Source organism: Triturus cristatus, chromosome 10 (genome assembly GCF_964204655.1).
Source record: "Triturus cristatus chromosome 10, aTriCri1.1, whole genome shotgun sequence".
Classification (NCBI taxonomy): Eukaryota; Metazoa; Chordata; class Amphibia; order Caudata; family Salamandridae; genus Triturus; species Triturus cristatus.
The window spans coordinates 884,823,650-884,848,923 of NC_140593.1; the positions used below are offsets into that span (position 1 = coordinate 884,823,650).

The following is a 25,274-nucleotide window of genomic DNA, read 5'->3' on the forward strand; positions in this document are numbered from 1 at the left end:
ATGGAAGCTTGCACCTCTGGTTTGAAAACTGAAATCCTTAGCCAGGCATGGCGACGGAGGAGGACGCTGGTGTTAATTGCCATAGAGGCGGTGTCAGCTGCATCTAGGGCACAGCGGATGGAGGTATTGGTGATGGTTTTGCCCTCCTGAATTAACTCATTGGCTCTATTTTTATATTTGTCAGGGAGGTGTTGCATTATGGCTTCTAGTTCGTCATAATGTGCCCTGTCCTATCTTGCCAGAAGCACTTGTGTATTTGCGATGCGCCATATGTTGGCAGCCTGGGATGCAGTGCGCTTGGCCGATGCGTCCCAAGAGTTTTGACTCTTTATCAGGTGGTGGTGCCTCCCCTGATGCTTGGGAGTTTGCTCGCTTTCGTGCTGTAGACACTACTAGGGAATCTACAAACGGTCTGGGCCTCTCCGAGCTCCGCCGAGATGCCGCCATTGGGAGTCGGTGTTCCACAGGGTTCTGTGTTGAGCCCGACTCTGTTCAACATCTTTATGACACCTCTGGCGGCACTGGTGGAGTCCTTTGGGGCCCAGATCGTATCCTACGCGGATGATACTCAACTGCTCTTCACGTGTGGGAAAGATCAGGATTTTGATGGAGAGAACATCCGGGGTTGCCTGGAGATTGTCTTTAGCTGGTTCCAGCGTAACAGCCTTAAAGCAAACTCCAATAAATCGGAGGTGCTGTTCTTCGGCTGCTCTCTGGACCCCGATTGGCAGGCCTGGTGGCCATTAGGTATGTGTCCCCCCGCCCAGGCATCGCTTGTGGCAAAAAATCTGGGAGTGAAGGTTGACAATAATCTGTCGCTGAGATCACATATTCTTGGCCTGGTGGGCACCTGCTTTGGCATACTCAAGATGCTCCGGAAGTTCCTGCCTCTGCTTACAGAAGAGCATAGAAAGATCACTGTGCAAGCCTTAATAGGCTCCAGACTGGACTATGCGAACGTCCTCATTGTAGGTCTTCCGGAGTATCTTGTTCAGCGGCTGCAGGTTGTGCAGAACTCCGCGGCCCGTGCTATTTTTGGTCTCCATAGGCGAGCAAGAGCTTCGGGTCTGGTGCGATCGCTTCATTGGTTGCCCATCCGGAAGCAGATTATGTTTAAAGCACTGACCGTGGCGCATAAAGTGCTATTTGGCGCCGGAGCAAAGTACCTACAACGGAGACTGGCTTTCTACCGCCCAGTTAGATCTCTGCGGTCGGAATCTTTGTTCCTGGCTGTGGTTCCCCGAGTGAGGAAGGCTCGCACTGGGGGACGCTCTTTTAGTTTGAGGGCCCCTCAGTTGTGGAACTCCTTGCCTTTGGACCTACGGTCCTCTTCTACTCTCCTTCTGTTTAGGAAGAGCCTTAAGACTTGGCTTTTTAACCTTTAGGTCGTTTCTTTTCTTTTGTTTGTTGTCTGTTTTATGATGTTATGTCTTATCGAGCTGCCCCGATAAAGCGCCGGGACACTCCTCTGGAGTAGCCGTGCGCTATAGAAATAAAGTTTTAACATAACATCTAGTGGTGCTGGCCCTCTGATGTAGGCGGGATCTGTAGGGGCGGCTTTATATTTTTTGTGTATGCGAGGGTCGATGACCCTGGCTCTGACTGGATCTTTAAAGACCTCTGGTGGGGCCAAAGATGGTTGTAGGCATTACGTTGTGTATTAACAATATGCGTCCAATAAAGGTTAAAAAAAAAAAAGACCTCTGGCGCGTGCTTGACAACTCCTTTGAACATGGGCAGGATGGAGGTGGCCCTGTGTGTCGTGTCGAAAGTATCAAGGAGGAAGTCCTCCTCCAGGGGGTCGGTATGGAGATCCACACCGTGGTAGTGTGCAGCTCTCTGGAGTAGGTGGTTGAACCCCAATGAATCTTCTGGTGGGGATGATCTCGAAGGGTAAAGATCATCCTGTGGGACGTTAGGAATGTCAGGAATGTTATAGTCGTCCCATGGGTCTGGGGAGCCTGTAGGAGTGGGGTCCTCTGTAGGTTGGTCATGGGGCTCATCCCCTATGTCATCATAGACATCATCATTGTCATCATCCGGAGAGGGTGTGGGAGAATGATGAGGTGGGGGGGAGAAGGAGGAGGTGGAGGAGGGGGTGGAGGAGGGGGCGAAGGAATTCTCAAAGGGGAGGTACCAAAGTCTTTCCTCTTTGGAGGTGGAGCTGGGGCAGGCTTGTCCAGCTGTCTCTTTTTGATGCTGAGCATCAAATGTCCAGTCTTAGGATCCTTGACCAGTGTTTTTAGTAATGGATCAGGCTTAAAAAGTTCTTCAGAGAGTGGCCTGTCGGCACCGAAGGCATCGGGCCGTAGGCTTTTTTGTTTTAGAGTCTACACTAGTCCGCTGTTTTGAACTATGCGGCTTTGAAAGGGCTGGTTGGTTACTCGGCTTCGAGATGGTTTTCGGCTTCGAGATATGGGTGTCGGTGGCCTTGTGTTTTTTGCTCGGTTCCGGGGACGGTGTCGGTACCGAGGAGCTGGTGCTGGTTTTCGGCACCGAGTGCTTCGGTATGGAGCTCGGTACCGAGGAGGAGGACATTTTCTTTTTTGGCGCGGAGGAGTGTTTCTCGGCACCAACGGTGGGCTGGCTGGAGCCCGAGCCGCCGGAAGGCTTAATAGGCTTCTTTACCGGTCCGGAAGGTGCGGTGTGGGAAGCAGTGTTCTTGGTTGTGCCTAGGCTCGGAGGCGAAGGAGTGACCGAAGCCTTTTTGGATGCCACGGATGGTGTGGGGTTGGGGTGGATTTCGGTACTCACGACCCTCTGTGCCGGAGTGATGTCCTCCACATCTGAATTGTCGGCTTCGGAGGCACTGACAAGGCCCTCGTCGGTGTGTTGTCCTTCTGGAGCGTCGACGCCTTCTCCGAAGATGTCGTCTGGGATCGCCGTCGACGAGTGTGCCATAGTTCTTCGGTCTCGAATGGTTTTCTTGGACCGGAAGGATTTGCACGCCGGACAGTCTCGAGCCTCGTGTTCAGGGGAGGTTGCATACTTCGTGGAGATCGGTGTGGGGAAATTTGGACCCACATCGAGGGCACTTCTTGAAGGGAGTCCTTTCCATTAGCCAGGACCGGAGCTTGGGTAGGCCCAAAGGGCGTCGTCGACGACTGGAATCGAAGGTCTTGATCGATGAGAGCTGCGTCGAGTGTGGAGATCGCGAAAACAATACCGCGAAAGAGGGGGGAGGATTGCACGTCGATTGGAGAACTGGGAACTGTTCGGAACCGGAGCGCGAAGATCACATCCAAGCCCGATGGCGGAAAAAAAACAATCTGAGGATGGAGCCGAAGCCCATGCGCAATACGATTCACAGGAGGAAACACAGACCTCGTGACTTCCAAAGACTTTCCAAGAGAAAAACAACTGCAACATCCGGGCCCAACACCAGATGGTGATCTATGCACAGTGTGTAATCTGCAGCTCATATGCCTCAAACATAGCATTACCAAAGGGAAGTAACTTGCTCATCTGAAGGATATTCTATCTACAGGTTCTTCACCATTAGGATAATAAAGCAGTCCCTCCTCTGGAGGAGGGTCTGTGGAATGGCTCAAAACGAAAAGTACTGCAAGACTGAGATGACATACCCGTTTGACCTGGATGTCAAGACAGTGCTTCGAGTACGTGTGCATGGATGCCTACGTCACAGCCTGATTGATGTCCAGATCAGACAATCTGCAGTGGTAGCAGCCTTGGCCCTGGATAGGAAATAATTAGGACCAGGAAAACAGTCTTAATTGTCAGAAGATACAATAAGCAGCTGCGCATTGGCTCGAAGGGAGCGCACATAAGGAAAGTCAGGACCACACATATCACAAAGGGTTTGTGGGGGAACATGTGTATCAAACCATTCATGAACCTCATCACAACATATGATTTCAACCAGGAAAGCTGGTCTGGTAAACACAAAATGGCCAAAGAGGCAGACAAGTAACCTTTAACAGTGCTCACTTCAAGTCCTTGCTGGGCCAGAGAGAACACAAACAAATAATACACCCAACAGTATGTCCTGTAACTGGTCCATATTGGGGACTCCACACAATACTAAAACGTTGTCCCAGCACTCGGCGTAAATGGACTTTGTAGAGGGACACGGGGCAGCAAAGATGACATCCACAACTGTAGGTGGTATATCGAACACAGTCAACTGTTACTGCCCATTCTCCACACAAAGATTTTGGTTGCACAGGGTCGGGTGCAGAACCCTGTGCTGCTGCTTCGACAGAAGATACTCTCAAAGTGGCAGTCTGATCAAAGAACAGATACCCAGAAATTCGGGCACCATACTCTCCTGGCCTAAACCAGAGCCACTAGGATGACTTGGACCCAGTCGATCTTGATCTTTTTCAGTACTCAGGGCAAGAGAGGCAGGGGAGTGAAGGTATACATGAGTCTCATGCTTCATTCTGACCAGAATGAGTTTCCTAGAGAAAGAGTTTTTGAAAACTCCAGCATGCAAAAGTGCTAACACTGCGTCTTGTTTCTCCATTGTTGGAATACGCCCTGTGCCACCTCAGGGTGTAATCACCATTTGTGATCCCCAAGGCATCATTGGTGGAGTCCCTCTGCACTGGCCTCCAAAGATCACACCAAATGGTTCACGATCAGGAAAATGCCCTGACACCCCAGCCAACGCCAAAGTCGAAGAGCCTCCTGACACAGAACCCACAGCCCCACGCCACCCTGCTTGTTGCAGAACCACAAGACAGTGGTATTCTCCCCCTCCTTGCTAAAATCGTTGAAAAATGCGTTCTTTTACAACTAACTCAGCACATAGATAACTTCAACCTTCTAGATCCTCACCAATCAGGATTCAGAAAAGGCTATAGCACCGAGACCGCGATCCTAAACATCGTGGATGACATGCACAAATCTCTAGACACCGACAAATGCTGCCTACTCATCCTCCTGGACTTATCGGCAGCCTTTGACACGGTGGATCACAATCTACTCATCAAGGCTCTGCAAGACAGAGTAGGTGCTGACGAGGTGGTCCTACAATGGTTCTCCTCCTTCTTACAAACCCGCTCCCAAAAGATAAAAATTAAAACCTTCACATCCGACTCACACCCCGTCAACAGAGGTGTCCCACAAGGATCAGTGCTCTCCCCTCAACTGTTCAACACTTATATGGAACCCCTCACCTCCATACTTAAAAAAGCCAACATCACCTTCCACCTCTATGCAGATGACACCCAGATCTATCTGGAAACCTCCTCCTTTGAAGATATTCCGAGACTAAACAACACTCTCAAAGTCCAACATTTCCTAGCCATAAACCACCTCAAACTCAACCAAGACAAAACCAAAATTCTCCTCATCTCCAACAAAGAAGAAAATCCCCAAACCTTGGAATGGCTCAAAGCAATCAATGCTCTCAACGGTAATCTCACTCCGGCCAACTCCATAAAATCATTAGGAATCACCCTAGACCAAAAACTTGACATGGACAGACACATCCGCGAAGAGTGCCTTCCTCAATCTGAAGCTTCTCAACAAAAAAAAACCTTCTTCCCACCCAAAGACCTCAAACAAGCCACCCAATCCCTGGTGATATCGAGACTCGACTATTGAAATGTTATCCTCACCGGTACAGCGAAATCCCACCTAGCCCCCCTCAAAACTACTCTAAATGCAGCAGCCAGAATGGTCACCGGAGTCAGGAAATTTGAGCACATTGCACCTGCACTCAAATAACTAAAATGGCTCCCAGTAGAGATGCGTGCCAGCTTCAGAACTGCCTGTCTCATGCACAAAGCCCTCCACACAGAGAAACTGGAATATCTGGCTTCCAAACTCAAAAAGGCCGGCCAGACAGGGAACCTCAGGAGCTCCAACTCCCTACTGCTCATCCCTATGAAAACACGCAAACAAAAAACTGCTGCACGATCCTTCGCTGGAAACGCACCCAAAATCTGGAACTCCATCCCAGCACACATTAGGACTATCCCGTCCTTTGTCAAATTAAAAAAAAACTCCTAAAAGACCTCTTCCTCAACCGTGCCTTCTCAAACCGTTAACCCTCGCTGTAGGGCACTTGCCGACTTCCTGCAGCACCATGCCACTTTGTCACCATTATCTACCTCCTCCAAGTGCCCCTGCGCCCCTCCCCGCTCTCGGATCTGGCCAGCGCTATATAAAACTCCTTAAATAAAATAAAATAAATATTGTCCATGAGGTTCTAGATCAGCCTCCTTTTGGAGGATAGTAGGAAAGCCTTCAACACCAGCGCAATGGCACTGAACCTCAACAAACTGATGAGGATTTGGGTTTCTGTCGAAGACTCGAGTACTCTGATCTAAACCTCTCCCAGGGGACCTCTCCAACCTAGCTGAGACTCATCTGTCACCACAGTTATCTCTGGGTTAGATATGGAGAGGGATCGGTCGCTGGTCTAATTACAGATGAGCATTCACCACTGAAATTCCTTTTGTAGTATCCTCAAAATCCTGGATGGCCTCAGACAAGTGCTGGACCCACTGAGACTTCAGATCCCACTGCAGAGCCCGCATATTCCTTTATGCAGATTTAATGAGCAGGATGCAGGAGTCCAACATGCCAAAAAGCTCTAAGCCACTCTGGGGGAGAGGACTTGGCCTAACGGCTAGGGCAGGCAACCTCAAATCTGGGGAACTGGGTTCGAGTCTCGACAAGAACGCGCAACATCCTGTGATTCTGGGTAAATCACTTAATCTCCCCTGCTAACAAAAATGAATGTGTCCTCATGTAACTCAACTGGTGCTCATGTAAAGCGCTCTGATACCCAATTCCTTCGGGTCAAGTTCGCGCTATATAAAACTCTGTAAAATAAAAACAAAAAACGTATAAAAAAACATGGAGACCCAGGAGTGAGGCGGAAACATCAGTATCATAGCCCGAATATCCTGAACTTAGTGGTGGAGGGAAAGCCTTGAACTGAACCGTGTGCAACATAGCACCAAAGAAAGAGAGCCTTTGCGAAGAAGTCAAGGTGTGATTTCGCCACTTTGACTGTTAACCCCAGCAATGCTGATAGGGTGGCTGTAAGTCATCTGGAGGTGGTCTACGACTGACTGTGGTGAGCCCGCCTTTAAAGCCAGTCACTGAGATAGGGGTAAACAGGTTATCCCCCACCTTCGAAGGTGTGCCGCAACCACAGCCATCACTTTTGTAAACACCCATGGGGCAGTGGTGAAGCCATAGAGGAGCACGGGCAAACAAAGTGTTTCTGGCCCACCCTGAACTGCAGGGAATACCTTTGGGAATGCAATGAGGTACATAAAAGTGAGCTTCCTGCAAGTTCAGGGCCACCATCTAGTCATCTGGGCAAGTTTGAGTATCTTGTGTCTGTCCGCACACAGAAAGGCGTTCTGAGGGTGGAGATCTAAAATAAGACGAAGGCCTCTGTCCTTTTTCCGCACCAGGAAATAGTGGGAGCAATGGCCAGTTCTCTATTTCTGAGTCTGGTAACCTCTCTATGGTCTGTTTGATCAGAAGATTCTGTGCCGCCTGCTACAAGCTGGCCATGTGGTCCTCTGAAAGCCGCTCTGACATGGGCAGAACATGCAGTGGCTCAGAAAGGATTGGCGGGGCACAGCCCAGTTGAACAATTTGAAGGAGCTATCTGCTGGATGCTATATGTTGCTGCCCTTGGATGAAATACCCGATCCTGCCTCCCAAAATGTGGTTGTGCACCACTATGGGCTAACTAAAGCGGTTCTGAGGTTTATATTCTAGGGGGCTGGGACGGGGAAGGCCACTGCTGCCTGCATGGTGTCTGCTTGATCCACATCCTTGATAACAAATTGACTGGTATGCATGCTGCGGGGGCAATGGGGCACAGGCTGTACCCCAAACCTCTGGAGAACCCCCAAAATGGACACACCTGCTGAGGAAACTATCTAGCAGGGGTTGAGAGGCCCAAGGAACGCACCATGGCCAACTCTCTTCAAAGCATTCCAGGGCAGTATCAGTCCTTTCACAGAGTAGGTGAGACCCGGCAAACGTTATACCCATAAAAGATGCCTGCACGTCCACTGAAAATCCTGTGGATCTCATCCATGCATGGTGACGAATCATCACATTAGTGCCAAATGGTCAGCCGAAACAATTAGCAGTATTCAAGCTACATCAAATTACATATTTGGTGCCATCCTGACCATCTTGGATGGTTTGAGCCAGGCTGTCTTGAAGTTCTTCGGGGACTGCCACAATATCATGCTTTGAAAATTTGTTTCCTAAATGCCTCAAATCTCTTCGACTATCGGGGATGTTAATGGGTGGAAGGGGGTCCAAGGGAATGAAATGGGGTTCAATTTACTTTTCTGGCAGAAGCGTGTACTACAAGAAGTTCTGCCATAGGATATGACGTCTGGCAATCTGCCTGTTTACTGGTGGGCAAGAACAAGGCCAAGAACAAGTGCTCATTAATGTGTCGGTTATGGCCTTATGAAATGGTAGTAAAGGTTCAGAGGGAGCCTGTCCAGGTTGCAAAAGCTCCTCAAGTATATTTGTCTTAACTTGCACAGATGGAAGTTGTAAGTCCAACACCTTCGCTGCATGTCTTATCACCCTAGTAAAAGAAGAAGTCTTCAGTTGCTGCTCCAGTTGGGGAACCAGCATAGCATCAGGGAAAGTGTCCAACTTAATGGCCTCCTGTAAATCCATATATAGATTGTCATCATCATACTGTGGGGGTAAACTGTCCCCATCATCTCTATGGTCTTCGATGGCTGGTTGACTGTAGTATGAGTCACAAAGGGGCAGAAGCACCTGATGCTCTGTGGTAGAGGGTTGTGCAACCGAACAACGCAAGAAAATACATTGCATGCCTTAAGCATGCATTTTTTATCCCGCATTTTTTTACAACGCATGTTTTTACAATGTATGCTATTACCAGGCATTATATATTACCTACTGGCGGTCGCCAGTAGGTAGTTATAGTTAGGACATATTATCCATAGGAAAATCGTAACATTCTTTTCACAATAACTTTGGCGTCAGTTGACGAATCTTCGCTAAATTTTCAAAACTCGTGGGGCGCTCTGGTCAGCTCCTATCTTAAAAGTTTCGGGTTGATTCGGCAAGCGGGGGCCGAGAAAAAAGGGGGGTCCCAAAACGTGTTTTCTCCATGTTAATTCCCGTAGGAAACTTTAGACACGGCTACAGCCCGAACTGCTGAACGGAATTACACCAAATTTGGCAAAAAGGTAGCCCTTGGTTCCGAAAGATCCCTTTTTGTTAAATGGTGTAAATCCGTTCATTAGTTCATGAGAAATTAGAAAAAGAAAAAGTTTCAATATCTGGGCAGAGCCTAACGACACATCTTGGGACCAATATACTGATAGTACCCCATTGAAATGCATTGTAGTGAATCGAAGATTTTGAGGGTTACCAAAAGGAGAACTATAAAGGGTGATAACAGACTTTAGCTACATTAGAATTCATTTGTTGATGGTACCATACTAATTTCAGGAATTGTGGTGTGTTCTAAGGTGATTTTACCCTGTGAAAAACATTCTGCTGGGACATCATGAATCATGTTTGAGAGAAAACTGAAGCTAAAATGAGAGCATGTTTTCTGTAAATTCACAATATCTTTCCCAGTCATGTGAGAATGAAGTCTGTCATTCTCAGTAAATCATGTACACCCAACAAGGGCAGAGACTGTCAGTTGATGCCTTTGTGTTCTACTGCAGCTTCCCAGAGTGTTCTAAAGAACAACTAGAGTGCTAACAGTCTTACTTATGACAAAATTATGGCACACCTGAAGCCATCTTGATTGGAATAAACTGGTAACTCTTAAAACATTTAATTTAAAAAAGAACAAAATGAGGAGGTTCATTTTGTCATAGAAATTATGGTTAGTGCTGTAGAAAGAAAAATTAGGACATGTTTCAAGTGAGATCTCAAATTTCTTCCTGTTATATTTCAACAGGAGCAGCCTGTCTGTTGATGCCTTTGTGTTCTACTGCAGCTTCCCAGAGTGTTCTAAAGAACAACTAGAGAGCTAACAGTCTTTCTTATGACAAAATGATGGCACACCTGAAGCCATCTTGATTGGAATAGACTGGTAACACTTAAAACATTTAATTTAAAAATGAACAAAATGAGGGGGTTCATTTTGCCATAAAAATTATGGTTAGTGCTGCAGAAAGAAAACTTAGGGCATGTTTTAAGTGAGATCTCAAATCCTCTTCTATTTCATTAGAAAATTCTGACATGCAGACTGGAACAATCACTTTCAAAACCAGCAGTAGACTTCCAGTTAACTCCCTGGTGAGCAGTAACTTTACTACAGTGATCTAATGAACAACTGGAGTGCTAACATTCTGAATTTATGGCAAATGTGTGACATCTGAATGCCTTCTTGAGGGAATCAAAGTAATAAACTGAAAGCATTTCCTACTGAGGAGACTGCAGTAAATGAGGAAATTAGGAAACTTCATAACAAATAAGTCTCCCAAGATGGCCACCAGAGAAAAAAGAGCCCAAATGTAGCACAAATATCACCCAGTTGTAGCCCACATATAGCCCAATGACAGAAGTGTGTAAAACACATTTTATTTTTTCTACAGTTTTATATAGTGCAGACTGGTCAGGTATTGGAGCGTTACATCTTACTTGGACCCCTTATTGCGTATTTTGCATGAAGTACATGAAATTGATCTTGCGAAACATTGAACTTTACGATTCTGTTAACCTGAAGTTGCTCTGAACCGGGCTTTGTAACACCCGTTTTTACCTACTGGTTTTAATTAATTCTCACTGTATTGGATTAGGAAAGAGGATTTACTGTCTTTATGTACACTTTTATGATCTATGTTTCTAAATCAGATCGAATAAAATTTAATGAATTCTATGGCAGGATGGAGGCGAGGATTATGCACATCTTTCCTCAATTTATTTGCATAGCAGTTCAAAGAAAACGTAACACAACAATCATTAAACAAAAGACTACACAACCCATGACCCATTCGGGGGGTAGTCTCCAAGGCAACTATAGTCCAATCATATCACAGTCCATCGTATATAATATCGTGACGTCCCTTCAGCTTCCTCTTTCTTCACTGCTTGTCAGTTAAGTGCATTCCTTACATTCTTGGCTTAATCTGACATTGTTGCTGTTTGTATAGCGGTTTCTTGTGCACGTTATTAGCATTATTGCCTTGGTATTGTTTCATATTCCCTGCGCAGCAGGCTCTTGCCCAAGAGCGTTCTCCCCCTCGCAGGTTCTCCCGCTGTGCGCTCTGCGCGCGGTGAGATCCTGTCAGGCGCGTCTGGTCCGAGCGAGGCAGCTCCGTCGAGTGCTCCCGCTGGTCCTTACGCGTGTTTGGAAATCCGGTCACTCCTTTAGTGTCCGCTTGATTCCCGACCAACCCTCGCCTAATTTTGACACCACTACGCGGTGATTTCCCCACACGGCCACGTTAGTGACCAGTGCCACCTGGTGGTCGTAATTGGTATTGCGCCTCAGTCTATTCTTAGAACAGCTTCGGGGAAAGGCCAGCTGTTAGAGCACCGGCGAGGGGGTTGCCTTAAGGATTTTAAGGGCAATTGTTCTGTGCTCACACCCTCTGCTATCATGTCTTCTCCAGAAGACCATTTTTACTCCTCCTACCAGGAAGTGGAGGAGAAATGGCCCCCCAACTTCTCCCTCCAGCAGTGGACCAAGCCCTCTCTCTGGCTATTTCTAGGGCGCTGGCTCATCTTAGGGATCAGGTTGATAAGCTGGCAAAAAGCATCCCTGGGGTGTTCAGTGACCCAGATCTGGTGGTGGCGGGTCCCAGAGCTCCCAGATGGGGAATAAAAGGGCCATTAAACATAACGTGGGGCACTTGGAAGGATTTGATAAACTTACAGAGACCTTCCTTAAGAATGCGCGAACGCTAAAACATGCACCATGCCGGGAGGAGGATGAGTCCGGAGAAAATTGTGATGCTGTCGCCACTATTGTAGACCCCGACGGCGGGTTTCCCTTAGAGGGAGAGGGTGTATCGGAAGACTCGGGCGTCCCCGGCATCCAGAGTCCCACTCCTCTCAGTCCCGGGTTGGGGACGGGATCCACTCGGACATGTTCGAGCCTACCCAAATTTACCATCCTAGGAAGGCGGAGTGGACCCCTGACACCAAAGCGGCAGAGTATGTGGTGGGGAAAATCCATCAGCCCCTTGAAAGGGAGGTCAGGAATAGGATGAGGGGAGAATGCCCCAGGCCCTCACTGAAGGGGAAGGTGGCACACACGCCTGAAATAGAAGAGAAACTATGTACCTTTTTCTCCAAGTATATGAGGGATCCCAAGAAAGGAACTGATAGGTCTTGGACGTGGTAGAGCCCTTGACCCAAATTATTCAATTGGTGGAGCGTTCAAAAGAGTCAGGATCCCCTTTGTCCACGGATATTGTGGCTGGTTGGGCGCACTACCCTAAACCCTAAAACACTACCCCCTCCACTACCCAAACACCACTGCACTACCCTAAACCCTAAAACACTACCCCCAGCACGACACCCTACACTACCCAAACATAACTGCACTACCCTAAACCCTAAAACACTACCACCAGCACGACTCCCTACACTACCCAAACACCACTGCACTACCCTAAACCCTAAATCTACCCCCAGCATGACCCCCTACACTACACAAACACCACTGCACTACCTAAACCCTAAAACACTACCCCCAGCACGACCCCTTCACTACCTAAACACAACTGCACTACCCTAAACCCTAAAACACTACCCGCAGCATGACCCCCTTCACTACCCAAACACCACTGCACGACCCTAAACCCTAAAACACTACCACCTACACTACGCAAACACCACTGCACTACCCTAAACCCTAAAACACTAGAACCCAGCACGACCTCCTACAGTACACAAACACCACTGCACTACCCTAAACCCTAAAACACTACCCCCTACACTACACAAACACCACTGCACTACCCTAAACCCTAAAACACTACCCCCAGCACTACCCCCTACACTAACCACAAACACCACTGCACTACCCTAAACCCTAAAACACTACCCCAGCACTACCCCCTACACTACCCAAACACCACTGCACTACCCTAAACCCTAAAACACTACCACCAGCACGACTCCCTACACTACCCAAACACCACTGCACTACCCTAAACCAAAAAACACTACCAGAGCACGATCCCCTACACTACACACAAACAGCACTGCACTACCCTAAACCCTAAAACACTACCACCAGCATGACCCCCTACACTACTCAAACACCACTGCACTACCCTAAACCCTAAAACACTACCCCAGCACGACCCCCTACACTACCCATACACCACTGCACTACCCTAAACCCTAAAACACTACCCCCAGCACGACCCCCTACACTACTGCACTACCCTAAACCCTAAAACACTACCATCAGCATGACCCCCTACACTACTCAAACATCACTGCACTACCCTAAACCCTAAAACACTACCCCCAGCACGACCCCCTACACTACCCAAACACCACTGCACTACCCTAAACCCTAGAAAAAAACAAACACCCCATGCTCAATCCCCCTTACCTCTCACTCCTCGTGGTTCCTCTCTCCTCGTGGTTCCTGCTTCACGTCGTCTCTGAGGGGCGGTGCACGTCGTTGTGAGGAAATGGAACAGCTTCTGTTTCCTTACAACAACGTGGATCATCTACGTGTTTTTTAGAACGCATGGTCATTTACCATACATACCTTTACAACAAAATTTGTTGTAAAGGCATGCGTGGTAAATGACCATGCGTTCTAAAAAAATGTGTAGTTATGACTTCGCGATGTACAACGCATGCGTGGTAATGCATGCGTTGTAATGGTATCACGAAGTAAAAAAGTTGTTGTAACGGCTGTTTACCGATCGAAGCTGGCCCCTGTTCTTCAGTGAGATGTTTATTTGATTAATTAGGAGGAAGGAATGTGGTTTTTTAACTGAAAAGTGCATTCCCAGCTGTTGTATTGTAAAAATGTCCGCGTGGCCTGGTTTCACTTTCGTTGAGAAAGTGGAAGCGTCTGTTTGGATCTAAAGGAGTTCTGTTGTTGGATAGGGCCGGCGCGACACGTCATCAGAAAACATAGCTAATGGAAAGCGTCCTCTGTGAAGTGTGGAGCAGTGCCATGAGAGGTCAACAAGTGTGCGTCCCACCACAGTATGACCGGACCGCGTGACCCATGTGCCGCCTCCAGGGTACGGGAGGCAGAAGCGGCATCGGAGGTCCTCTTGAAGACCGTTGTAGCACTAATTCTACATTTTGGTACTAGGGCATTTTAACTTTGTTGTTCCTGCCAGATACAAAGAGAAGATCCTGTGTTATTCAGTGTCCTCGTTACCTTTTTTGTGGGTTGTGGTGCTTGTCACTTCGCTACCCCGCTGGTGCACACGACTGGGCACCCCACCTTGTGTGCCATCTGCAGGGCCTCTGCCTTCAGATCACTGGTCTCGGTTTCTGGAGTGGCAACATAAACAGTTGCTCCCAAAGGACTAGCCTGAACACTTAGGTGAATATCCCCTGCACCAGCATTCCACGGAAATTCTTTCCTAGCTCTCCCACGTCGACGAGGACGTCATACTAGCACGGCTCCGTTCGCGACACCGTATGACGTCATCGGAGCCATAAGAGGACCTCGTCGGTGTGCTGACGTCAGTTCCACCCATTTTTCTGTGCCACCGAGGCATACAGGCGGACCGAGACATTTTCACATGTATACATAGTATAATAAATATATATATATATATTCACTGAAAAAACCATAGGTTTCAGGCACGTTATAGTTAGAAATTAGCATTTAAAAAACCTTAGAAATTCACTGAAAAAACCATAGGTTTCAGGGGCATTATAGTTAGTTGGACATTTCACTCGTACAAAACCATTGAAATTCCCCCATTATAGGTAGTTCAGCTAACTATAACTCGCGCGCCCGCAATGCACTGCTGATGACGTCACATATTTAATCACTTATGACATTGTCAGTGACATCACTCATGACATCACTGATGACATCTCAAATGACATCACTGATGACATCCCCAAGTGAATGTGTGTTTTTCTGAAAATTAAATATGTTTTATATATGTATATCTCAAGGTCGATGGAAGAATAAATGGGTATATAAGTGTCTAAATGGATGATTTTTTTTTGTAAAATTGATTGTATAACTGACTGATTATGTGTATCTTAGTGAATACATGGGTTAGTGAGTAATGTTTAAATATGTAAATATCTGTATCAGTCTCTCACTTTGTGTATAAATGGCTGCATGGGTTGATGAGTAGCTACATGAGTGTCTATATGGGTTATTAGTTGGTTTTTTGAGTATCAGTATGAGTGTCTGTATGGTTCGGTGGGGGGTATTACTTAGTGCATAGATGCATGAATGAGTGACTCACTGTTTGTATGTGTTGAAGACAGCATGTGTGCAGGACTGTATAGGTGGATGAGTGTGTGTATGGGTGTGTTAGTGAGTGAATGACTGTCTCAATAGTGTCTTTATGAGTAACTGCATATGTTTTAAACAAGTATATGTGAGTATTGGTGTATATAAGTGAGTATATGTGAGAGTGAGAGATTGGAAGAGTTCCTGTACAAATAAGTAGGTGTTTCTATAAGTGATTGTTTAAGAGAGCAAGTATGTGTAAGTTTCTGTAGAAGTAAGTGTGGTAGTGTGTGTATAACTGTATATGCAAGTAAATGGATGTTTGATACTTTGTTTGCATGTGTGACTATTTGTGTGAGTAACTCTATGGATGAGTGGCGGTGTGTAACAGGATGTATAGGTGTACGAGTACATATGATGAGTGAGTACATGTGTGAGTGACTGTATAGGGATTGTTGGTGAATGAGTGGATGTGTGTGTAGATCTTGGAATTACTGAATAGGTGTGTTGTAACTGGTATTGGTATGTATATTGTTTTGAAAATGTTAGTTTGTATTTTTGAGTGTGTGTATCAAAGGTTATATTAGGGTGAGAGGCGGTCTGCCACTCTATCACAAGGATGATGTCATCAGTGATGTCATCAGTGATGTAATTTGAGATGTCATGAGTGATGTCGTGAGTGATGTCATGAGTAATGTCACTGACCATGTCATGAGTGATGTAATATGTGACGTCATCAGCAGTGCATTGCGGGCGCGCAAGTTACAGTTAGCTAAAATAACTATAACGGGGGAATTTCTATGGTTTTGTACGAGTGAAGTGTCCAACTAACTATAACGCCCCTGAAACCTATGGTTTTTTCAGTGAATATATATATATATATGCCGAAAGTTTCGCCGCATAGATACCAGAACTCCCAAATCTCTTGGAAACCAGAACAGACGATAACAGACCCAGCTGTATGTGCAAAGTGAGTTTTTGAGTCGTAGCTCAGCATGACGCGTTTCAGCCTACCAGGGGCCTTGTTCCCATATATATATATATATATACACAAAGTATTTGTGGGGGGAGACCACCCACGTCCTCCAACTTACCTTAAATGTGTGATAAAGGCATGCGTTGTAAAAACATGCATGTGGTAACAAAATGCATACTAAAAAATGCGTGGTTAAGGCACAACATGGTAAAAACTTTGTTGTAAGGGCTGTTTCCTGTGTTAGAGGCAGTGTCTTGCCCGAATCTGATCAAACAGGGTCCGGATGTATCAGTGTGAATTCAGGACCAAACTTGATCAAGGCTGAGGTGACTTTAGCTCAGAGACGGACACTTGTATGACTAGCAAGTCTTCCTCCGACACCAGCATCTTCGGCATCAGTATCTACGCCAAATCAACAGGTGTGGATTTTGGCACTGGGGGGAAGTTGACTCCAAAGTCAGTGTGGAACAAGAGGCAATTTCAGGAGGCACAGATGGCACCAAAGACACAGTCTCTCTAAAGTCTTCAATCTGTTGTGACATGGCAGATGACCGGGGGAATTCTAGGTGCAAAGGAATCAATTTCAAAACCTGCTCCTCGGAAGGAGTTCGGGAGCGAGACACCTTAATGTCCTTGCAAATACTTTTCTTGCAACTTGGTCTTCTTGTATTTTCGATTTGACTTACCTGAACAGTTTGACTGCAAATAGGACTGCTCGCATGATATACAGCTTTTCTTCACAAGCCCATATCCCCATTGGGGTCAAAGGGAGCACTGCTCGCATGACTTGGACTCATACTCTGATCCCCATGTGGGAACTGATGTCAGCGGGCAGGGGTGGCACTTATATACAGCTCTGTTCGTCACTTCCAGGGAGGAACAAAGTGAACGTGGAGCCACTCAACACCACCTACCGGTGCACAAGAGCACTGCTGTTTAAAGCTTTAAGATCCAGTCTGGCATCTGGGATATTCTAAATATGAGGAATCTCCAGTTACAAGTATCCAACAGAAAGCTGATATGTATGAAGTAAGACTTCCTCGATTCCTTTCATGTTCTTTCAGTAATGGATGTGTTTTGACATTCGTTGTCCAATTAAGTGGATCTGCAGTTCTTTTCCCTGCTTACAAACCACATGTGGAAAACAAATTTGTAGATGGAGAATACACGCTTGGGTACTGTGGGCTAATGGTCAACAAGATAGTGAGTAAAACCAACTCCTCCTGTACTTGACACCCGCAGTGTACAGTGGAATAAAGCACAACATTAAACTCTAGCACAGGTTTGCCAAGAATGCCAGATATGGCTTGAAGGGTCAAGTATAGGCACCCTATAGGTACAGAAAGGGGCAGGCGTGGAGGGGGCTCATGCATTTCAGCTGTGAAGGTATTGGAACAGCTACTTGAACCAACTACTGTTGCATGTGCCTGTGCAGCTCGCTGGGGTGAATGTGTGGCTGCTAGGCAGTCTTCATCAGTTGAGACTGGTCCGCTTTAGCATTGGTGACGACCAGTAGAACAATCTTTTTTGGTGCTCCCACCAATCACCTCCTATTCCAAGGATTCCCACAATACCACAATCTAATAGTGCCTCTCATCTGTTCACATCCCCTCTCTCACATGTATTTCATTTGTTTTATAGTGCTTCTCATACCAGTGCAGGGTGTCAGAGCACCTCATATCACACACACATTATATAGAGACAATGAATCAAGCGTGTAAATCAATGAAGAGGTAATGTTACATAAGACAATAAGTATTGCAAGTTGTAGGAATCACAAGTCATCCACACTAGTAGGCAGTTAATTGTAAGAATGCATGGTCTGGAGAAGCACAAATTCAGGATTTAAAATATTCCACAGTGGTTGGGGTTAGGCTTTACTCATAATAATAATATATGTCTAACCATATGAACCCTGTTTAGGAACATTAGGTTAATAAAAGACACTACAACTAAAACACAACCATAAAATAATTTTAGTAGTAAAAATCTCACCATTCTCGGAAGACCAGCTGGTGTCATCGCTTATGACAGAGTCCCCAGAGCCTGCATTACTGTCATTCAAATCTCGCAGTGGGGAGGCCTCTTCTAGGACAAGGAGAGTGACAGAGGGTTTATAAATCTTACATCAAAAGTATGACTTTAATTGCAGAATCATTTGTTTTCATAAGCATACCTTTGTTGCCATTATCTACATTTATTAGTATGAGGTAACAGAACTGCTTTCCCTCTCTTACAGAACCCTTTTTGTGTTAACTTCATGTGCTACAATCAAAGACTGCTTTGACTGGTATATGAGCTAAATGGAACACACAGATAGATAGGTAATTTCATCCTTAAGTTCAGGAGGTCTAGAAGGACCTTATCAGAATTCAAACTCATGAGACTGAATATGCCGCAATAGCAGCTACTTAGTGCTTTGTTTTTGAAAGTGCATGTTTAGTTTCAGTCCTTGAACCAATGGAACAGTCACTGTAAAATAATCATTCAGCAGGGTTTAAGGCAGCGGTCTCCAATATGTGGGGAGCGACCACCAGGGGGGCAGTGGAGTCCTGGAAATGGAGGTTGCGCATTTCCAGGCCTAACGTCTGCCTGGAATACAAAATGTGTTTTTCCTTTTGGACAAACACAACGGCCCGGACCATTCATTCCTATCGTTAATATGCTTTAGCTGAAGTTAATTGAGTCTCATGTGCTGTAAAACGAAGAGGGTTGGTAAAACAATCCTTCAAGTAAGCCGGGGTTCCTGCTTGCCTGAATGACATGCAAATGTGCGCTAGGAGTTAATCTGCAAATGTAAAGGGTGCTTGGGAGTGGTTCTGGTTTTAATTGCTTGAATCATCATCAATTTACTTTATTCGGTCATTTGTACAAAACACCATCAAAGTGTGCAAAAGATAAAACACAGAGATATATACAATTATAATAATATGAAACCATTTTGAGCACAAGTACAAATGACATCCCGAAGCAGGTTAAAAAACAACATATAAAAATTCATTCGACCTAGTCAAGCTAAAAGAGGGAGTGCTATACAGTCTTCCAGACATTTAGGGTACTGGAACATATGTACCAACTTAATATTTTAAGATACATGTACAACATAAGAAGGGAAAGAGTTAACAAGTGACTTCATTATTGTAATAAAAAGTTTTTGAATCACTCCAAGCATTGTGATGGCAAGGATGTGTGTTTTTTTGCATGGTGGTGCAAAGAGTTAACATCTGGGCTGTGAAGTGCATGCTTTTAACCACAACTCTATTTACACTGTGCTCAGTACCCTTGGGGAGGTGTTGAAGGGACAGGTATGCAAAAAAAACATTACTTATGGTCTTATATTACTCAAATATACATTTTGGAAGCTCCATTTTATCCTAAAACTATTTGCACAGTTTGTAGCAGTCTATATTATAATGTGTGTATTGCAAGTTTAAAATAACGACTTACACATTCACTGTGCTTTCTGTCACAGGCTGTGACCTCACAGCACTAAAAATACACAAGACCCTATTCTCCACTACGCCAACCAAATTTAATTCTGTGTGTAATAGGCTACACACAGACCTTTGCAGTGCATTAAATAATAGAGGTTTCATAATGTGCTACTATGCACTTCCCATTGAGTAAATCTATTTTTCATTTAAGCTACCCATTATTTTATATGTAGCTGTAACGCCCTGAACGTCTCAGGATCGTTTAACAGACACGATAATGAGAACGCAACCACTTGTGAAGGTTTAGTTATTTTAATGAAGGCAAAAATAATACAAGGAATAAACAAAGGTTATAGTCACTGGAATCCTCCAGGCTAAGTACGTTACCAGCCCACAGCACGGATGGTCCTAACCGTCCTCTGCATATACGCCGATCCCGGCGTATGCCAACAGAGGGCAGAAATGAAATGGCCGACAATGCCAATCGGTAGGCTGTGAGGGGCACGAAGAGTGTTGGGGAGAATCGAGGAGTCAGGGAAACACCCAGCCGGGGTCTCTACCTGAAGGGAGCAGCCGCTCAACCTCTTCCTCAGACTGCACTGGGACGCGAAGTCACCTCCTGGTGATGCGTCACCGATACCCCAATCACAAGCAAAGAAGACTGAACCGAGAGCAGCCGCTCGATCGATCCTGTGGACTTCCGAGTCTGTAACGCGGCAAACACCTCCTGGTGTGCGTTACAGCTGGCAGTCCCTGTATCTCTGGTCGGGCTGGGAGTTACGACTCCAACCAGCAAAAGCGCCACTGCGCTTTGACTCAGCCGAGTCAAAAAGCGAAGCTCAATGGTTATCCGGTAGAGCTTCCGGGTCCTTCACAGGTGACGATGGGGCAAGACACGGCCCAGGGAGTAACGACTCGACCTACCTCCGTTCTTGCCTTACTGGAGCACCACTCCGGAACACTGCTCTTCACTAAGCAGGTACGTCGGTGTAAACACAATATCCGACAGCGTTGTACCTCCCGGTTCCTCCCTTTATAGGGCGTGTTTTCCTTGAGTTATGTAACAGCTCTCCTGTTTACATAAGGGCGTGTTTGCCTTGAGTTATGTAACAGCTCTCCTGTTTACATAAGGGCGTGTTTTCCTTGAGTTATGTAACAGCTCTCCTGTTTACATAACCTCTCAACCGCTAAGCATCCTGGGAGATGTAGTCCGTTTTCGCTGGTTACCGTTTTCCTCCCCTCGCATGACAGGAATTCTTGACAGTACATCCTCCCTCTCAGCGGCTCCCCACGGGTCCAGCGCTGGCAGGAAAACGCCGATGGAACAAGGAGACCAAGCGCGGAGCATGAACCCCTTCAGCCGGTTCCCATGACTGCTCCTCCGGGCCATAGCCTTTCCACGCAACCAGGTACCACAGCTTCCCCCTGCGCCATTTGGACGCCCGTATGCCCGACACTTCATACTCCACCTCCGACTCCACGCATACCGGCCTAGGTGTCCCAGACGGCTTGGAGGGTGCTGGTTTGAGCAATGATACATGAAAGACAGGGTGTATCCGCAATGACTGGGGCAAGCACACCTTCACGTTCACGGGACCCATACACTTGGTAATTCGATAGGGGCCCATGTACTTGGGATGGAACACACTGTTCTTTCGAAACCTCATATTTCTTGTGGATATCCAGACGTAGTCTCCAGTGCGGTATAGTGGCCCGGGCCTTCTCTTCCTGTCTGCCGCAGCCTTGTATCTTCTCTTGGCCTCTATTAGGACAGCCCTTGAGCGCATCAACGTGTCTTTTATGTGTGCCACCCTGTCCGCTGTGGCGGGAATCCTGTCCTCTCTGAACGGATGTAGAAATGGCAAGAACCTGGGATGTTGGCCATAGTTGCTATAGAACGGAGATGACTGTGTGGAGCTGTGAGTGGCGTTGTTATAGGCGATCTCGGCAACCCATAGCAAGTCGACCCATTCTTCCCTGCCCTTGTCCACAAAACATCGCAGATACTGTTTGAGCGTTTGGTTCAGGCGCTCGGTTTGGCCGTCCGTTTGAGGGTGGTAGCTGGTGGACAGGGCGGTCTTAACATGCAGCGCAGTGCACCAAGTCTTCCAGAATTGCGCAGTAAACTGCGACCCCCGGTCCGACACGATCACCCCAGGTAATCCATGCAGTCGTACCACATTCTTTAGGAGTAGTGACGCCAATTCCCCGGCCGTAGGGACTCTCTTGCAGGGGATGAAGTGCCCCATTTTCGTCAAGTAATCCACCACCACCAGTATTGCCGTCATCCCCTGGTCTACCGGTAGGCCCACCACGAAGTCCAGTGATATGCTATCCCATGGTCTATCCGGGGTCGGAAGTGGATGTAAGAGCCCTTGGGTTCGGCCATGGTCGGCCTTCATGGTAGCACACGTAGGACACTCCTGTCCCCACCTCCTGACATCCACTCTCATGGTTGGCCACCAGAAATGCCGTCCCATGCTAGCCACCGTTTTTTCAAAGCCCAAATGACCTGCGCATGGAGAGTCATGGCACCAGATGAATGCTTGTTTCCTTAGCCTAGGCGTGGGTATCAACAGGCACCTGCCCTTCAGGGGTATCCCGTCCTTCAGCTGCCATTCTCTGTGACTGAGGAGCCACCTCCGCCATGCGAATGACCTGATCCCTCTCTTTATTCCCATCAGGAAAGTATCCGGTTGGATAACCCCCAATACCATCCTCGGGGAAATGATGGAATGCTCGGTCGCAGGCAATGGTTCCTTAACTGCAGATTGACGGGACAGGGCGTCCGCCTTCCGGTTTTCCGTCCCCGGCCGATATGTGATGCGGAAGTTGAACCCCGCAAAGAAGATCATCCACCGCAGCTGTCTGGGAGAAAGGTGTCTTGTGGCCGTCATGAACTGTAGGTTCCGATGGTCCGTGTACACCGATACCACATGTCTTGCCCCCATCAACCAATGCCTCCATTCGGTGAAGGCGTCCTTGATTGCGAGAAGCTCCTTCTCCGCAATATGGTAGTTGCGTTCGGCGTCGTTGAGTTTGCGGGACATGTACGCAACGGGATGAAGCACCCCTGTGTCGTGGTTGCGTTGGGACAAGATAGCCCCCAGCGCCACATCCGATGCGTCCGCTTCCACCACGTAGGGGAGATCCGGATCGGGGTGAGCCAACACCGGCGCCTTACCAAAGGCGCTTTTCAGGGCCTCAAAGGCTTTGTTCGCTTCAGGGGACCAGACAAACTCCTTGGACTTCCTCAGTAGCTGTGTGATTGGGGCCACCAATCCTGAAAATCCATCTATAAACCGCCTGTAAAAGTTGGCGAAGCCAATGAAACTTTGGACGTCCTTCACGCTTTGGGGCACCGGCCATTCTTTCACCGCCTTGATCTTTCGTTCTGCCATCTCCTGTCCCTCTGGACTCAGCATCACTCCGAGGAATTCCACGGATGTGACGTGGAAGTCACACTTGCTGAGTTTACAAAACAGCATGTTTTCCCTCAGCTTTTGGAGCACAGCTTTGACGTGGTGTACGTGCTCCTCCACACTGGACGAATAGATGAGGATGTCGTCGATATATACGACCACGTAGATATCCAACTCCTCTCTGAATACCTCATTCAAAAAGTACTGAAAGGCTGCCGGGGCGTTGCACAGACCGAACGGCATGACGAGGTACTCAAAAAGGCCGAACCTGGTCTTAAAGGCGGTCTTCCACTCGTCTCCGTCCCTCATGCGCACCAGATGGTATGCCCCTTTCAAATCCAACTTGGTGTAGATACGAGCTTTCTTGACCTGTTCCAGAAGTACACTGATGAGAGGCAAGGGGTACCGATTCTTTACGGTTATCGCATTCAACGCCCTAAAGTCCACACAGGCTCTCAGCTCCCCATTAGCCTTCGGGATGAAGAAGAGTGGCGAGGCGGCCGGAGACTTGGACGGGCGGATGAATCCTAGCTTGAGGAGTTTATCCAGGTACCCCCGGAGATGCACGTTTTCAGGCTCCGTCAGGGCATACAGCCTGCCGCTGGGAACGCTGGCCCCTGGCACCAGGTCGATCTGGCAGTCAAACTGTCTATGTGGTGGTAGCACTTCCGCCTTCACCTCATCAAATACATCCTCAAAACTGTGATAAGCCTGGGGGAGAGCCACATCTTTTTCTGCCGCTGTAGCCACCGTCTGACTCCCGCTCTCACCTGCGTCAAGGGATTCCGTTCTTATTCCACAATGCAGGATGCAATACGGTGACGTCAGTTCGATGTGATGTGTTGGCCAATCCACAGAGGGGTTGTGTTTCTGTAGCCACGGCAATCCCAATATGACGCCATATTGGGGCGCTCGGATGATGTTAAAATCGATTTGTTCCAAATGGTTCCTCCCACATCTCATCGGAAGGACCCCCGTGTGCTGCCCGATGGGCCCCGTCACCAATCGCCTTCCGTCTACAGCATAGACGTCTTCGGGTACAGCTTTGGGAAGAAGCACTAGCCCTAGCCTGCATGCCTCGTTGTGGTCCATAAACATGCCAGTGGCCCCTGAATCCACCATGGCCACAACGGGTATCCACTGGTCATGCACTCCCACGTGCACCGTGAGAAACAGGTGTCGTTGTCCCTTAGTGACCGAGTTGGAAAGTGAAGGGATGGATGAGTGACTCCGAGATGCCCCTTCTTTGGTCTGGGAGTCCTCTAGTTTTCCGCCGGTACGTCCACCACGGCTGTTACCGACCGGTTGGCCCGATAACGTGACGTCTTCGGTTTGGCAGGGCATTCACGTACGTAGTGGCCTTTTTTGCCACAATATAGGCACAATCCTTGTTTACGGCGTGACTCTTTCTCCGTGGCTGTGAGGCTCGCTCGTATTGCGCCGATGTCCATGGGTTCTCCCTTGGATGCGGTGGAAGTTTCAGGACTTCCCACTGTCACATAGGATGGAAGGTATTTTCCTTTTCTCCCATGATCCCCCTTTCTTTCACTTAGCCTATGTTCCAGCCGTAATACCAGGTTGATAAGGCCCTCACATGTCTTGGGTTGTGGGTCAATACGAGCCACGGCGTCCTTGAGCTCATCGCACAGCCCGTGATGGAAGAGCGCCGTCTGTTTAGCAACAGGCCACTTGGTTTCCGCAACCAGCCTTCGGAACGCGTTGAGATACTGCACCAGGTCGTTGGATCCCTGTCTCAACTCAAGCATTTCACGGTCCGCCGTGTACGAGTCAGCCCTTCTGTCGAAGACCTTCAGGAATTCCTCGCGAAAAGCACCCCAATCACATAAGATGGGGTCGTCCCTGCTCACCAGAGGTACGGCCCATTGTGCCGCGTTTCCAGCCAAATAGGATATAAGGAAAGCCACACGAGCCTGACTCGTGGGGAACGCCCTTGGTTTGCACGATAAATGTAGCGCCACTTGTGTGAGGAATACCTGCACTGTGTTAGGATCCCCACTGTACCTCTCTGGTGTTGCCAAGGGGACGGCTACCGGCATTTCCACTACTACCGCAGG

At 47.5% G+C, this 25,274-nt stretch overlaps 1 protein-coding gene across 17 annotated transcripts in view; it reads right to left on the reverse strand.

Annotated features, from left to right (window-relative positions):
- The window catches only part of LOC146796177 (uncharacterized), a 1,057,178-nt gene that overhangs the window by 263,696 nt on the left and 768,208 nt on the right, over positions 1-25,274 (reverse strand). For 13 of the 17 annotated variants that reach the window (XM_085628582.1, XM_085628595.1, XM_085628592.1 and 10 more), the window contains one exon: positions 18,339-18,431. In XM_085628582.1, coding sequence (XP_085484708.1) covers positions 18,339-18,431 — 93 coding nt within the window. The remainder of the gene's footprint in view (positions 1-18,338; positions 18,432-25,274) is intronic. The other 4 variants (XM_085628593.1, XM_085628588.1, XM_085628591.1 and 1 more) reach the window with 1 other exon arrangement.